Source organism: Solea solea, chromosome 13, assembly GCF_958295425.1.
Source record: "Solea solea chromosome 13, fSolSol10.1, whole genome shotgun sequence".
Lineage (NCBI taxonomy): Eukaryota > Metazoa > Chordata > Actinopteri > Pleuronectiformes > Soleidae > Solea > Solea solea.
Genome location: NC_081146.1, coordinates 21,919,986 through 21,934,756, shown reverse-complemented (window position 1 = coordinate 21,934,756; position 14,771 = coordinate 21,919,986). Strand labels below are relative to the sequence as shown.

Genomic DNA, 14,771 nt, shown 5'->3' with positions numbered 1-14,771 from the left:
GCCTCAAACTAGCAATGGAGACCATTAACTCCACAGGAAATGTTGACTGATGTCCTAAATCAATTGGGAAGTGGGCTCATTCACAAACAGTTGGAAGTTTATTTTTATTTTCAAATAGTCCCTTATCACTGAATCATAGCATGCCTGGGCGGTCACACAGCCCAGTGAGGGGGAAGGATTCAAAGGAAAAGGGGGAGAAGTGAAGTGAGGGCTGACGGAAGAATCGGTGGAGGTTTCACTTCATCATTGGGGGTGTCAGGTGAGAGGGTGACTGTTGGCTGTTCCAACAGTAGCATTCTTTCACACATAGCTGGAAGCAATCATTGACTGCGATGAGAACCAAACTCTGAGCTCCCTCTGTTTGCTTTGGCTCCACCTAGCTTTTTCTTCCCCCTGCCTCAAGCTAAGACCCCGTTTGTGTCCATCTCCTTATCCTGCATCCTTATCCATCTCTCCTCCATCCGTCCACACCAATCCGCCTCAAATGATCTCAGAATTGTTGCCTGACAAGTCAACAATACATATGATCCTTACATTTCCACCCTCTGTGCAAAAGCAGAGAGTAGTAAAGTGTTTTCAGACATGAAATCCGGATTATGTCCAGAGAACTGGGTCCGGACATCCTCTGCAATTTGGCTGAGACACATTCACAACAGCAGGGGAATCTCTGGGGGATCCAGGTGAGGAGAGCCTGAGTTGAACACACAGGAGGCAGGACAATTGCAGATTTCTCCTGCTGCATTCTCACATGAGCTAAATCATTCAGAGATTATACTAGAGAGAGCTGGCAGGAGAACCTCCTGAGAATGTCTGTTCTCACATACAGCCCCTCCGGTCCGGACCATCTCCAGAGTACAGTGCATTACTACTGAAAGAAGCAAAACTGAGAGGAAAAAAACAAGGTGGGAAATAAGACATGAAAATACAGTTCTGTTTTTTTTTTCTGGGGGGGGGGGGGAATAAACACAGAGATATTACAGATAATTTCCTAGCTTCAAAAAAAAAAATCTCCCCCAACCCACTGGATTTTCTGAACCTGTTGAGTCCAATGAATACTCATTATTTAGGAGTTATATGCACACACTCACAGGATGTTGCATAAGTCTCACATACCAATCGATTTCAAATGGCCTTATTGGCAAAATAAAAGCAGCAACAGAGGGGCCAGGTTTTTTTTGGACTGTTACGCTGGATCAACTTATAAAGCCGTGGATGTAGTAATAACTTGTTCTTTATGTTTATGTCCTGCCTTGGTCATGTTAAAGCGATAGTTCAGGGTTTTTGAAGTGTTGTGTGAAGCACGGTTTGGTATCAGGCACGCCATTTTCCATCACATCACAGAACCTCCTCCACATGGACGGGGTTGTCATAGCACGGCCACTCAAGCCACTTAAGCCACTCAACAAAATATACACCAGTTTTAAATAAATAAAAAAAAAAAATGTGTTTGCCACTTTATCTCTGTGTTAAAACAGCCTTTTTCTTTCTTATTATTTCTGGCAGACTGCACACTAGTGCACAGTTCAACATAGATCACAACCAACTGCTGCCCTGTCTGGTAGGTTTGGGGTACTTTGGGGTAAATCTGATTTTTTTAAACATCAACGCCACAAAATAACACTGTACCAATCAACTGATGGAGGTAAAAAGCTAAGGACAACATTAGATGTGGCACTATTTCATGCTGCCTGCAACTTTACCACAATAACAAGCCGGCAGCAGTTAGTGCATTATATCCTTATTTATTTGGTATAATTATACATAAGAATATTAAAAAGTGGAGAATTAACAGAAGCAATGACCTGAGATTTGACGTGACCAAAGGACAATTCGGGTGAGTTTTTAAATTGTAGCTCACAGCTTGGGCAGCACCAACAGGAAATGTTCCTATTTGAGTCAGTATTTGAGTCACAGTAACGTCAGGTGTTAATGCAAGATAGAGTGTATTGTGTTTACTTGAATTCTCTTAAAAGCAGGAATGTACATCATCAGTAATTTGAAAAGTATATGCTCTACATTATACTGTATATACACAAGTAATATAAAACATACACACATCCAACCTCAGCACATGTTGACTGGCGGTTTTCTATGTTGACGGACCAAACATGGAGAGACCCGATTTTTGTGTAAAATGTCTTTGAGAAATAATCTACTACTAAAGCAAACTATGAATTGTGTGAGTCAAAGGAGTCAGTGGCGGGAAGCTTGTTGAGGATCCAGCCTCTCAGGAGCTCCATTTCAGGCTGGGAGAGCTGGTGGTTCAGGCCCGGGAAGGAGTGGAAGGCAGTGTTCATGCCAAACTTCCTCAGCAGCACTGAAGTGTCCTCCCCCCACTGATGAAGCACCAGCTCATCACTGGTTCCATGGCACTGGAACAACTCAGGGAGGGAGAGTCCTGCTTTGAGCCGCTTCTCCACATCCTTTAACACACACACAGTCACAAGGTACGAATACATAAGGGTATGACCATTTTCGCAAAAAAAAAAAAAACAGCTCCCAAAAGCAGAAGCATGGATCCTCCAAGACCTCTGAAGGTCCCTGTGGTATCTCATGCTGGTTCTCTGATCATGTGCCAGTCTCTCGTACAACCACACTTCAAAAAACCTGAACTATCCCTTGTACCATAATACTTTGACTTGTCTGTATAATTTTGTAGACAAATAAAAACATTTAATCTATGAAAAATACATAATTGCAAAAAAAACGATGTCAAAATGCTGTATATATAAATAATAATTGAAACAAACTGAATATATGTTCGATTTCTACATTAGCTTTTCTATTGCTTCTATTAATAATAATAATAATAATAATAATAATAATAATAACGATAATTTTAATAATGGATTCATATGTAGATTGTTTTTATTTGGTCCATAATATGTCAGAAAATGTTGAAAAATGATGTTCTCAAATGTCTTGTTTTGTCCACAAACCAAATTGATTCCGTTTTAATGATTTCTTATCATCGTCATATGGAGCAAAGAAATCTGAAAATATTCTCATTTAAGAAGCTGAAAAATCAGAAGACTAGTTTTAATTATTTAAAAAAAAAAAAACACTCAAACTGATAAACGATTATCAAAATATTTGACAACTAATTGATTAATTGGCCTACTCTGATAAAATCCATTAAGTTTAGTTTGAAACTGTTGATTTACCTGAAAAGCAGCAGAGTCTTTGTTGAGAAAGCTGGACAGAGCAAAAACCCCTCCTACATCAGGGTGATGCCGACACACCAGGTGCAGTGCCATGGCTCCGCCCATCGAGAATCCACCTTTGATGAGGCACAGACACAAAACCCATTAACTGCAGAATCAGAGGAGGCATGTCTAAATATTAAGACTATACAAGTTTCCTATAATATATGCATCTCTGTTTGAGTAACAGCGGCTTTTCCTTGAGCACTTTAATGCAGTCAAAGATGGAAAATACCTCTCTTTAAAAGACATTAAGATGGATAAGACTCCACAGTTCCACATCATCAGCTTCTTTTTTTTTTACCTTGGAATAAGCAACCTTTCATGAATCTGTCCTTAATCTCACACATCTGGGTACATCTGGGCACACTGTGCACATCTGGGAAAGCGTGCAAGTACCCATCATCCTGTCAGAGCACTGAGGAGCGGAGAGGCAAGTGAGAGAGAGAGGGTGAAGAAATGGAGGAGAGGTGGAATTCACATGCAGGGACCAGCGAGCTCATGCGGCGACGTGAAGCTGAGCCGTTTATGGACGTTCTTTGTGTTCTTGTGCATTTGGTACAATCTTTTCTGGCTTAAACACTGACCTTGGTTAAGTTTAGGGCTGATAATTGAATTGTGGTTAGGTTAAGGTTAGGCATTAACTGGTTATGGTTACGGTTATTTAGGATGTCCAAATGAATGGAAGTCATGGTTTCCTAAGAATAGTGTGAACTCTTGTGTAGAGTTTGGAGACTTCTCTCACCCAAATGTAGCCTTTTACAGCTAAAATCTTTATTAGTCATCAAGAACAAAAGTATTCAGCTTGCCGCTGCCAGAAAGCATAATCAATTTCACTATGTCACATTAATGTTAACACTAGTGACAGAACATCTCTTTTTTTGCTAATTTTGTCGTATAATCATTAGTTTTATGGCATTTTATTCTAATTTCATTGTTATATGAAAGCTTTTCTTTTTATTTATTTTGTCAGATCAGGTGCTGAGGATGTCTGAGCTCAACTTTGACCTTTTTTTTAAGTGTTTTTTCAGTTTTCTCAGCTGTGATTTCCTTCTCTCTCCATGTGGTGCGGCCAGAACAATGTAGCTTACTTTGTAAATATAGCCTAATCAGTTTAGGTGAGATTGTGTCATGTTAGCCCTCGTTTGTATATAATACTATATCTATGTTTGTGTTAATGGTCCAGGGAAAACAAGCAGTGACCACATTACAATAATAGGGGTCAGGGAAACTCAGTACAGCTGCTGCTTATATAATCTGCTCTGGTGTTGAGGTTGGGCTTATCTTGTTAGTGTTTATATGTGATATTCATAATCATTTTACAGCATAATCATATTTTATAGCAGTTAGTGAAGTGGTATAAATGATTTTATAGATTAGTGGGGTCGGAAAAAGTCAAGATTCCTAATTTTCAGTCAGAAAAGTCTGTTTAGTAGTAAATAAAGTGGCACCTACATTTTAAGATAGTGTAGACTTAAGTTTATTTTCATAAATGATTCACCTGTAGATTAATGGAGTATGTGTTTGGTGCATAAAATGTCAGGAAATGTTGAAAAATGTTCATCATCATTTCTCAGACCTAGAAATGATGATGTTCTCAAATGTCTTGTTTTGTCCACAAACTAAAATGATTCAATTTAAATGATTTCTTGTTTTATGAAGCAAAGAAACCAGAAAAGAATCACATTTAAGAAGCTCAAAGATCAAAAAGTTTGTTTTAGTTATTTAAAAAAACAAACAAAAAGAACACTCAAACTGTTTAATCGATTATCAAAAGGGCTTTTTTTTTAATTAAGTTTGCCTTTGTTAAGTGGCTAAAATCAGGTTTTCCTGGTGTCCCCGCTGGCAGCTGTCTTCACTGAGAGCATGCCTAGCCTGTCTTATGTGTGGTTCACACAGCACAGTCAGCTCTGAGTGTGTAACAGTACAATTCCACAAACGTGAACTATGATTTTAATACCAGATCTGAATAAGGTCTGTATGTACAAAACGCCCCCACTACGTCGCTTTCATCCGCCATACTTTAAAAACAAAAGAGATCTTCTCCTGAAGCACAACATTTCCAAAGAGTCTGAGTCGGAATTCCTGATTATTTCCATGTTGTCAACATGAAGTACGGCGTTTTTTGTCGTATCGACCTGAGCGAGCGCATGAGAATTCCCACACACCTCTGCACACTGAAACGCACCGAAACACACGGCAGCCTGTGGCCGGCCTCTGCAGAAACCTTTTCCATGGAAACTTCTGGCGCTTGTCAGACCCTCAGCTGGGGAAATGGACTCTGGGTACATGGTGCAGTTTCCAGCACTGAGTATTTATAGTTAATGACAAAATGTTATGATTTAGTAAGATAATATTTCAGCAGTTTCCCAGGAGCATGTGTTTTTTCACTCACTTTGTCTGGAGTCGAGCCGCGCGCGCACACACTCACACTCACACTCACACACACAGACACACACTCACTCACACACAGAGTGCCTAAATAGTTATACATTTCAGAGCTCGGAGGTTAACCCTTTTCCCACTGCTCTCAGCAGTTTCGCCTTTCATGTGCAGCCATGACTCGCACACATTAAAACACTCAGTGGCCCTCGATGTGTTTCCTGTGGGAACTCTTACCTTGCTTCGGCCATAATGTTAATCGCACTCGATCCGAGTGGCTTTGTTTCATTGTTATTTATATGTGAATTTGATAAGCGGAATATTTTTGGGCAAAAGGCTTTTCGTGACCTGAGAATTCCTCCTGAAAAGCTCGTTTTTATTCCCTCCTGGCAGCAGATGAAAGGACACAGTAACCTGATGAGATGCATTCTTCATTTTATATCATGACAGTGGGAGTAAGGAACAGCCAGGCTCAGATGGACTGAGGTGTGTGTGTGTGTGTTTGAGAGAGAGAGTGTACTTAGAGGACAGAGGAAAAAGGATCCAGTGAGAGAGAAAGGCACTGAGAAATAAAAGACAGAGACTTGCTGATAGAGTCCTTCAGTGGAAATGTGGAACACCAGTGGACATTGTCAAATGTCTCTCTCCTCTCTATACTGTGACTACACTAATGCGTTGTTTTGAATTCATTAATGAGCATCAGAGGTGTCTGTAGACGACTAAAACACACAATCAGAGTCCTGAGAGTTTAACATAAAGCACACACAGTAACATGAAGTTAAACCAAATCCATACCGATGATAATCCTGTGTTTGGGGATCCCAGCCTTGACTTCATCCTCAATAATGGACCCTAAGGAGCTGGACATGGCGTCTATGGACTCGAGGTGTTCTGGACTGTCCCGTGAAATCTTGTAACGGTCAAACCAGACATTGGACAGAGCTCCTCGCATGGGTGTGTACGGCCTAATGGAAGCAAGGTGAGTGTCGGAGATCAGACTTATGGTTGCAGACAAACTTATCCATGTAAGTCAATGATAGGGGGGTTCTTTTCAGGGTTGTTTCAGTAATGGTAGCTCAGTGGTAGGGCAAGTTGTCTTTCAACTGGAAGGTTGTGGGTTCAATTCCTGGCTCTGCTAGTTTATGTGTGTCCCTGAGCAAGACACTTAACCCCATGTGGAAGCGTGTGAATGACAAAACTGTAGAGACTAGAAAAGCTACCTATAAATACAGACCATTACCAACTCTTCTTCTTCTGATTTTATTTGATAGTAACGAGTTACAAAGATAGCTCGGAAAAATGTAGTGGAGTAAATGTAAACGTTGCTAGAATTATAAATAACTAAGTTAATTACAGATATGTGAATTTTGTACTTAAGTACAGTAACATTACGACACCGGATGTCATTGCAGTCTACTGTGCATCGCTGATCCGAAATTTAAGCGAGCTCTCAAAAAAGTCGCTGCTTTAAAGGCATTAAAGGAAAATATGAAATGAAGTCAAAGTTGATATTTAATTTGAAGAATAAAAGTCCATATGATTGTAGTACACTGCAGCACAACTAGAAAACTGCCATATAAGCTGCATGAAGTACATATACCAGCTTCATAGGGTCTAGATAGAATAAATCCCATGTAGATATTCCCTCAACTAAGTTTGTCTTTATGTTTAAACTTTGTCTAGTAAATGTCAGAGAAACATTTAAAGCCAGGATCGCTCAAAAAAGTAGCTGACTGTTGGCTCTTTTTATTACACAACCATGGTCAGACTCATTTTATATTCAACAGATGACCAAAGGCAATCTCTCCCCCTCTTAAACTTTGCTGATGTTTCATTGTGTTTATTGTCCAAATCATTTTTAGACTTTCCACTAAAGGGACCTGTACGCAGAGTGGGTGTAGTGGAACAACCAAATCTCTCTATTTTCTCAACATCGCCAGATTTTGCAAAGGCTAGAGGAGGTGAAGAAATGCTCTTCTGCATCTCAGATCACTTGATTTACATGATACTGAATGGTTATTATAATTAGTGATCATCAACATAGACACATCCTGTTTACTGTACCTTTAACAACACTGTTAGATATTAAAAGTGTGTGAACTGTGTTTAACCTGCGGGTTCTGAGGCTGATCGCTGTACCTGACTGGAGCTGTGGGGTAAATGACTCTGATGTGGCTGAAGGCCAGATCTGGCACCAGAACATCTCGCACCCAGGCTCTCAGTCCCTGTCCAGTGTCACCTAGAAAAGGACAGAAAACGAGGTGAGACTAGAGCACAAACAGCAGCAGCTGAGTCCTGGATACATTTAAATACATAACACTCTCCCACGAACCTGAAAGCATGTTTGACAATCGATACACCAGGGCAAATATCGATATTTAACAAATTATGGTGCTCTAAAGTAAATATTCCATGCCAGTTTCACTCGCCGGGCGTCTCCTTGTGGCGGCGCCGCTCAAATGAATGAGTTAAACTTGGAGTGGGATAATGGTGGAGAAAGCTACGTTAAGAGATGCCCCATCCACGTTCAATACACAGACTTTATGCACCATGTATCCTGAGAATTCCTGCACTTTCAACTTTTCACGGATGTTTTATTTTCTTCCCCTCGACAAATATTGTGATGTATTGCTGTATAATTGTCTGGCAATATTCTGATTATCACAGAATCATTGTATCGTGATATTATTGGTATCGTTGACCATGTATCACCCTGGTATGGTGTCTACAATATACTGTGGAAGAGGCCGAACCAGCATCTGCATTTATAAAACTGTAAAATATGAGTAAAACAACACTTGTTGAAATTTTTAACATCTGAACAGAATGATGCCTCTTTTTATTCGGTCATCTTAACTACGTGATGACTTTTATGTCGCTATTGTGGCTATTTCTGTCATTCACTGCAAACCAAGCCCCCCGAGAGACAATAAATAGTTTTAAATTGGAATCTCTTTAGATATTTCCCGGTCAGTGGCACAGCTGGTAACTATCATTTTTAACAGCGAAATGAGTGATAGCAGAATGATGGGAGGAATAATACAACAACAACTTTAATAAAAAGCCTGTCAATATTAAGTACAAGTACACATGACGAAATGATTTGTGTTCTTAATAATAGCAGAGAGAGGGAAAAAAAAATTGATCTAACTACTTGCATCTGTGTTTCTTCCATAACAAATCTAAAGGCCTTTGTACATCATATGGGATCAGAATATACAGCAGGAAATTGCAAATAATTCATCACAACTCTTCACCTCAAATGTGAACACAAGTTTTAAAAAATATCATTTATGTGCTAATTTATACCATGGGAAAACAAATCTGGTGTAGCTGATGTGAAAAGCTCTATTTTCTTTTTCATTTTTCTCTTCAATCAGATTATTTAACAGTGAAAATTGATACCGCATTATATTGTGAGGTACGCCTCTCCGATGTGTGCAGCAAATGCTGTGATGGTAGTCTTGGGAAAAAAAATCACCTAAGCTGCAGTGTGGAATAAAGCCAGTGGGTGGCAGCAGAGGTCAGGTGCTGTTGTGGTAAATTATGTGTAGGGTATGATGATCAACATTCAAAATACCAGTGTTATCATATTGTGGCCTCTGTATCGTGATATATATCGTGTTGAGTTTGTAGGAAACACCTAGGCCGAGTTCAAGGGTGAGAATGTGTGTTTAAACTTAAAGGTTCTAATGAGAAATTGTGAGAAGTATCTCTAAATACGACAAGACTATCCATCAATCCATCCATCTTCTACTGCTCTATCCTCCACATGAGGGTTGCTGGTGCCAATCCCAGCTGACATGGGGCGAAAGGCAGGGCACACCCATTGACAGGTCGTCTTTTGTCTAATTCTGGCATTCATCACTCTGTTCAGCTAGTTCCCTGCTGATGGAATAAACTCATGGTTCTGTACAGGTGCCTTTTTCATTTTAAACTCCTTGTGTTTATTTAGTGCCCACATCGAGGTCCAGCTCAAAATCAGTCCCTTTGGCCACAGGTCGCATTTGAACCTGCCAAGTGTCCTTTTAATTTACACCCCTGCCCTTCCATCTTTTTTTTTTTACACTCTAAAGTCAAATAAATAACAAAAACAAAACAACAAGAATAAACAACACAACTAAAGCCAACAAGGGGAGAGGAGAACATGAATAGCAATATAAGAAAACAACAATAAAACACAAAATAAACCAACAACCACACAACAGGACAGCTACATTTTGGCAACCTAGCCCAGTATGAGCTTCCTCACAAGGAAGTTAGTGATGTTTCCACAGAGTCAACAAAAGCAGCCACAGCTGACACACACGTTAGCACAGCATTCGTAGTGAGGACACTTATTAACTTAATGCATCCCCTAGCCCCTTACCCTACCCTTAACCATCACAACTAAAGTGACTAACCCTAACTTTAAAACCAGGTCTTAACCCTGAAAAAAACCAGGACGTGAGGACCAACCAGAATGTCCTCCTCACTTTCACCCACAATGTCCTCACTCCCTTAGGTTTATCCTTACGCTATTTTGGTCCTCACAAGAAGTCCCACACATACACACGCTCACACACACACTGAGCACCTGAGCCGTGCAGGAAGATCACTGAGGCTGAATGTCTTCCAGTCGGAGACACCGCACACAACTGCAGTCTCCTGGCGGCAGCCATGGCAGCAGGAAGGAAATCACGCGATGACGTACTGCAGCGCAGCCAAATCTCGCGGGAGGATCTCCTGCTCTATGTGAAACTTTCTTTTTCTTTCTTTTTTAAAATGTTTTGAGGTAACATAAGTACACTGTAACAGTACAGGACGTTTGAGGTGAAGTGAAAGTGTACAAAGAGCTTATGTATAAGCACACACACACACACACACACACACACACACATACACATAAAACAGGACATTAATGAAGTAAAAATGATTAGTGAGTGTCTCTTTGTATTATAAAAGACTGTGTTTTGATCAAACCATTTTTAACTTTACCTCAATGTACAGTGACGTACAGATGTGATACATGTATACGAGTGACTGCTAATAAAGGTCACATCTGAACAAAACACTGTTTTGCTGCACTTGTGCTTCATAAGAGGCACAGAGGCACCGTGGAGCTGACTGACTGGTATTATCTTGATGAATAAAGCCTGTTTTCCAGCTCTGTTTCTTACAGTATGAAGTTATCTCGTGGAATGTCTGGATCTGCATATCAGTTGAAACACATTTGTGGGTCTTATCTTGTATAAACCTCAGACTTTTTTCACTCGATTTCTGGTCAGGACCACACAAACTGTGTCCCTGCCCTGAACCCCACTAATGATGCCGAGAATCAAGTGTGTGTGTGTCATGTTGCTTCATACGAGGCCTGAAGCGAATCCAGTTACTGTCTGTTTTTATATGCCTGCGATGATAGTATTAAGCAGATGTTTTATGAGGGAAAAAATTTGTGATATGCAGGACACAAATTCAAGGCAGTTAATTAAATGTCATTAATGAACACTTACTGGCAAGTGAGCAGGCAGGCTGAAAAAAGAACTCAGGGAATCCCAACTCAGATGGCAAGAGGAACTTTCGGAAAACATGAACAAACGCTTAATCCAGTGCTCCCCAAATGGCGGCCCGCGGGCCAAAACCAGCCCACAGCCTAATGTCTTGGTCCTACAGAATGTCTTCATGGGAAGAACCATTACTTGCAGTCATTTAACTCTTGTAAATGCATTTGCAGCTTTGAGTTCACTGACCTCACTCGGAGATGGATGATCATTTTTTTTTAGTCATTTTAGTCAAATATTTATTCAATTTATTCTTTCCATCCTTTCCACACCATGGCCATTTTTACAAATTCAAGAACGTCACCTGCAACCATGCCCCCATTGGACAATACTAGGTGTCAATCACACTGGTGTGCACTCATGTGTTCCATGCTTTACAAAACTGACATCCTGTTCTATTGAAAAAAAGTCACATAATACTACTTTTAATGGAATTAATGGTCTTCATCACTACTTTGACCATTAATTCCCCAGAAAACATTTACCGACATTTTAAATCAAGTGAAAAAAGGCACATTTTTGCAAAGACAGAGTTATTTTTGCAACCAGCAGAGTTTGCAGCTTTTAACCGCTGCAGTGTTTTTCCCCTTTTCTGCTTCATGTGGAACCAGATTTACCTGTGTTTTCATCCTGGCTTTACAGTGTATCACTGTTGACCTCAGAATCCTGCCTCAGCCTACACTTGCAGCTTTTACTGCTTCACATCAAAGCCCTCCCACCAAAAACAGCCTTTCCAGGAAGAGCCACATAATTCAACTGACATGAAAGTGCAGTGTACATTTTTATGGAGATAAAAACTATAAACATGCTTAACCTTTAAAAAATTCCAGATAATAGAAGGGACGACACCAACGCTGTCACTCAACTTTGGCACTGTGCACTCTGGGCACCGACTGCTGCTTTTCTTTTAACCTCTCTCATAGTACTTGTCCTCTTCTCTGTAATAATCTGTGATTCCTTGTACCTACAGCATAGGAGCAGAAGTTTTGGATTTGCAGGAATGCTAACAGGACGCCAAGGAATTTTCTGGCAACACAGTTTTATTCACAGGCTTGACTTTGATGTGGATGGATGTATTCTCCATTCTTTCTTTACAAAGAAAATTAAAAGCATACATGTCAGCACAAAGGTCAACAGGGACAGCATACGATACAGTCACGTTTCATGTTAGAAAAAAAACTGGGCAAATAAAACCCCTCATTCTGTCCCCAAGGCATGATTGAGCAACAAATGATCCTGTTTATGACCTTGTTTTAGTCATGAGTAGTCCCTTGCCTACACTGAGAACTTCTCATTTGCAGTAATCCCCTTGCCCCTGTTCACTCCACACACCTTCGTCCACGAATACTGCCACCACTGTGAAGGGCTTCCTGCTGCTGCTGCTGCCACATGAAGGCAAAGCTGGTGGTTTTCACCTCACAAAAACTGATCCAGAGAAGTTTTGGCCGACTGGCTCATAGCTGAGGTCAGATGTGGGGTAGAGGAAGCTGATCCCAGACCAGTACTCAGGGTAAATCCTTTGGTGGTTCTCGCTGAGCCACCTAACCATAAACAAACACCATTCTGTATGAGCTGTATTTTTTTTAAATTAAGACATGAAATTAGAACAATACACTTGAAAAACTAGAGAAATTATAGAAACGCTGAACAATCACAAAGCCCCAAATTATGCCCATAACATCAGTTTATTAGATGTTTTTTTTATGGTTATAGCCTGATGGACATTTTCCCTAACTGCTGTAGCACTATCAGAAGGGTGTTATTGATGAATAAATGAACTGATGAACACTAAAAAAACTTTTTTTGCAGATGCCACATCTGGCAAGAAACTGCCCTGTGGTTACCTATGTCACCCACATCTAAATTCACCAGTGGGTAAATGTGTCTCCAGTGGGTATTGGGGAAGCACCTGTTGTCCCCGGGCATCTGTTTTAACCATAACACAGTGCTTCTGTAGTGGGCCCAACTTCACATAATTTCCCATTACACAGGAAAGAGAAAGGGAATGCAGTGTTTTATATGTGCAACTCCTGCCAACTTCCAAGAGTATTTTTGGAAAATAATGGCAAAGGGAGCCAATTGTCCCATCACTTTGCATGGCACAGGCCCCGCTTGGGTTGATTTTGGAAGGGTGGACAAACTCTGGAATGGATCGTTGCCCTTTGTTTGAATAGATCTGTCATTGACAGTAACTGGAGAGCAAGGGCTTCAAAAAGGAGAAACCTAAAGAGGCAGGAACAGAGGATGAAGCTCATGCCTCTGTTTCAATACAACAATCAGTAACTCTGTAACTCTACACCATGTATCTGTTAGGAGCAGAGCTCCATTTCTATTCACATTCCCTATTCTGCTCACTTTCACTCTTCTATAGGATTTTATGTGGACTCTGAACACCATTGGTTGGTCTGGGTAATTGTAGTAGTCACCTAGGTTCAGTTAGCCCACTTTAAACTAGAGCAAAACCCAATTACATCCACTAACACCTCGATTATGTTTGCATCAGGTAAAATGACTGCAGTAGATACAGTTTTATCAGCTTCATCTTCAGATTTGTGTCACTCATTACCTTCTCTTTCACTTTTGTTCCCTAATTACTCTGTTGTAAATTCAGTCAGGAACACTCTTGTCCCAATTAAAACATTTATTGCAACGAATGCATTTAGACAGCGCTGATGCCTTTTCTCTCTAGCTGCTCCCTGGATTTGCAGAGCTGCATTCTGAGCCAAACATGGACAATGCACCTGGAGGCTTGTCATTGTAGCAGTTTCCTTGCTCAACATATTTGTTGACGCTCCTTTCATGAGTGATGTCACCACTCTAACGAGGCAGTTGTGATCATTTGTACAGATGAAAGGCATAAATGAAGCAGTTACCTCAAGCAGTATTGTAGAAGAACTATAAACTGCGGGCAAAAGCATTCATTTTTCCTCTGAAGGGCAGCATTGCACCTCTCAGTCTACAGCCTGCCAGAAATTGTTGGAAGAAGTGAAACAGAAGCCAGGAGGCAGTAATGCAATATTGCAGATGCTAGTTGCAACTAACCAGCTAGCTTGTGGAAATAGCTCAGTAACTGACTCAGCAGGTGAAATGGATTCATCACTATCAAATGATGACTTTGTTCCACTTTTGGAATCAAATGGGTATGAAGTGAAGACATTTCTGGGGTCAGGCACTTTTGGACGCGTGTACTTTTGCAAAAGATCAGACACCGCTGAGGCGGTGGCCGTAAAGGCTATACCAAAAGAAAATGCTGAATTTGGTAAAGAAGAACTGCACAACCTCGAACGACTCAGGGAGCTTGACCCAGACAAAAACAACTTAATCAAGTTCAACGGGCACTTTGAGTTCCAGGGAAATCTTTTCCTGGAATTTGAAAAGCTGGACATGACTCTCTTGGAATTCACGATATGCTACAGCAGGGCATTGCGTCTGTCTGAGATTCAAGAAATCACACGTCAGCTGCTGGTGGCACTGGATGCTCTCAAGAGCATAAAAATGATACATGGTGACATCAAGATAGACAACATCATGCTGGATTATCATGGTCTACAGGCCTGTAAGGTGAAGCTGATTGACTTTGGTGGGGCTCAAAATGTCTCCAAACTGGGCCTTGGTGATATCTTACAAGTACTTCCGTATAGAGCCC

The 14,771-nt window shown here is 40.6% G+C and overlaps 1 protein-coding gene across 1 annotated transcript; it reads right to left on the bottom strand.

The window, feature by feature from the left end:
- Positions 1-1,726: 1,726 nt before the first annotated feature.
- On the bottom strand, positions 1,727-12,516 carry lyplal1 (lysophospholipase like 1). Its single transcript, XM_058647817.1, has 6 exons — positions 12,458-12,516; positions 10,162-10,277; positions 7,725-7,824; positions 6,381-6,550; positions 3,165-3,280; positions 1,727-2,423 (listed from the first exon to the last, which is right to left on the bottom strand). The coding sequence occupies exons 1-6, from the start codon at positions 12,514-12,516 to the stop codon at positions 2,169-2,171; spliced, it is 816 nt and encodes a 271-aa protein (XP_058503800.1). The 3' UTR covers positions 1,727-2,168.
- Between the last annotated feature and the right edge of the window lie 2,255 nt (positions 12,517-14,771).

What these genes read in the sequence shown, in the direction of transcription:
- lyplal1 (XM_058647817.1), bottom strand. Translation starts at nt 12,516, where the DNA reads ATGTGGCAGCAGCAGCAGCAGGAAGCCCTTCACAGTGGTGGCAGTATT. An exon ending in GGCAGTATTCGTGGACGAAG is followed by an intron (nt 10,278 to 12,457) that starts GTGTGTGGAGTG and finishes GCTGCGCTGCAG; the next exon opens with TACGTCATCGCGTGATTTCC. An exon ending in TACCCCACAGCTCCAGTCAG is followed by an intron (nt 6,551 to 7,724) that starts GTACAGCGATCA and finishes TGCTTCCATTAG; the next exon opens with GCCGTACACACCCATGCGAG.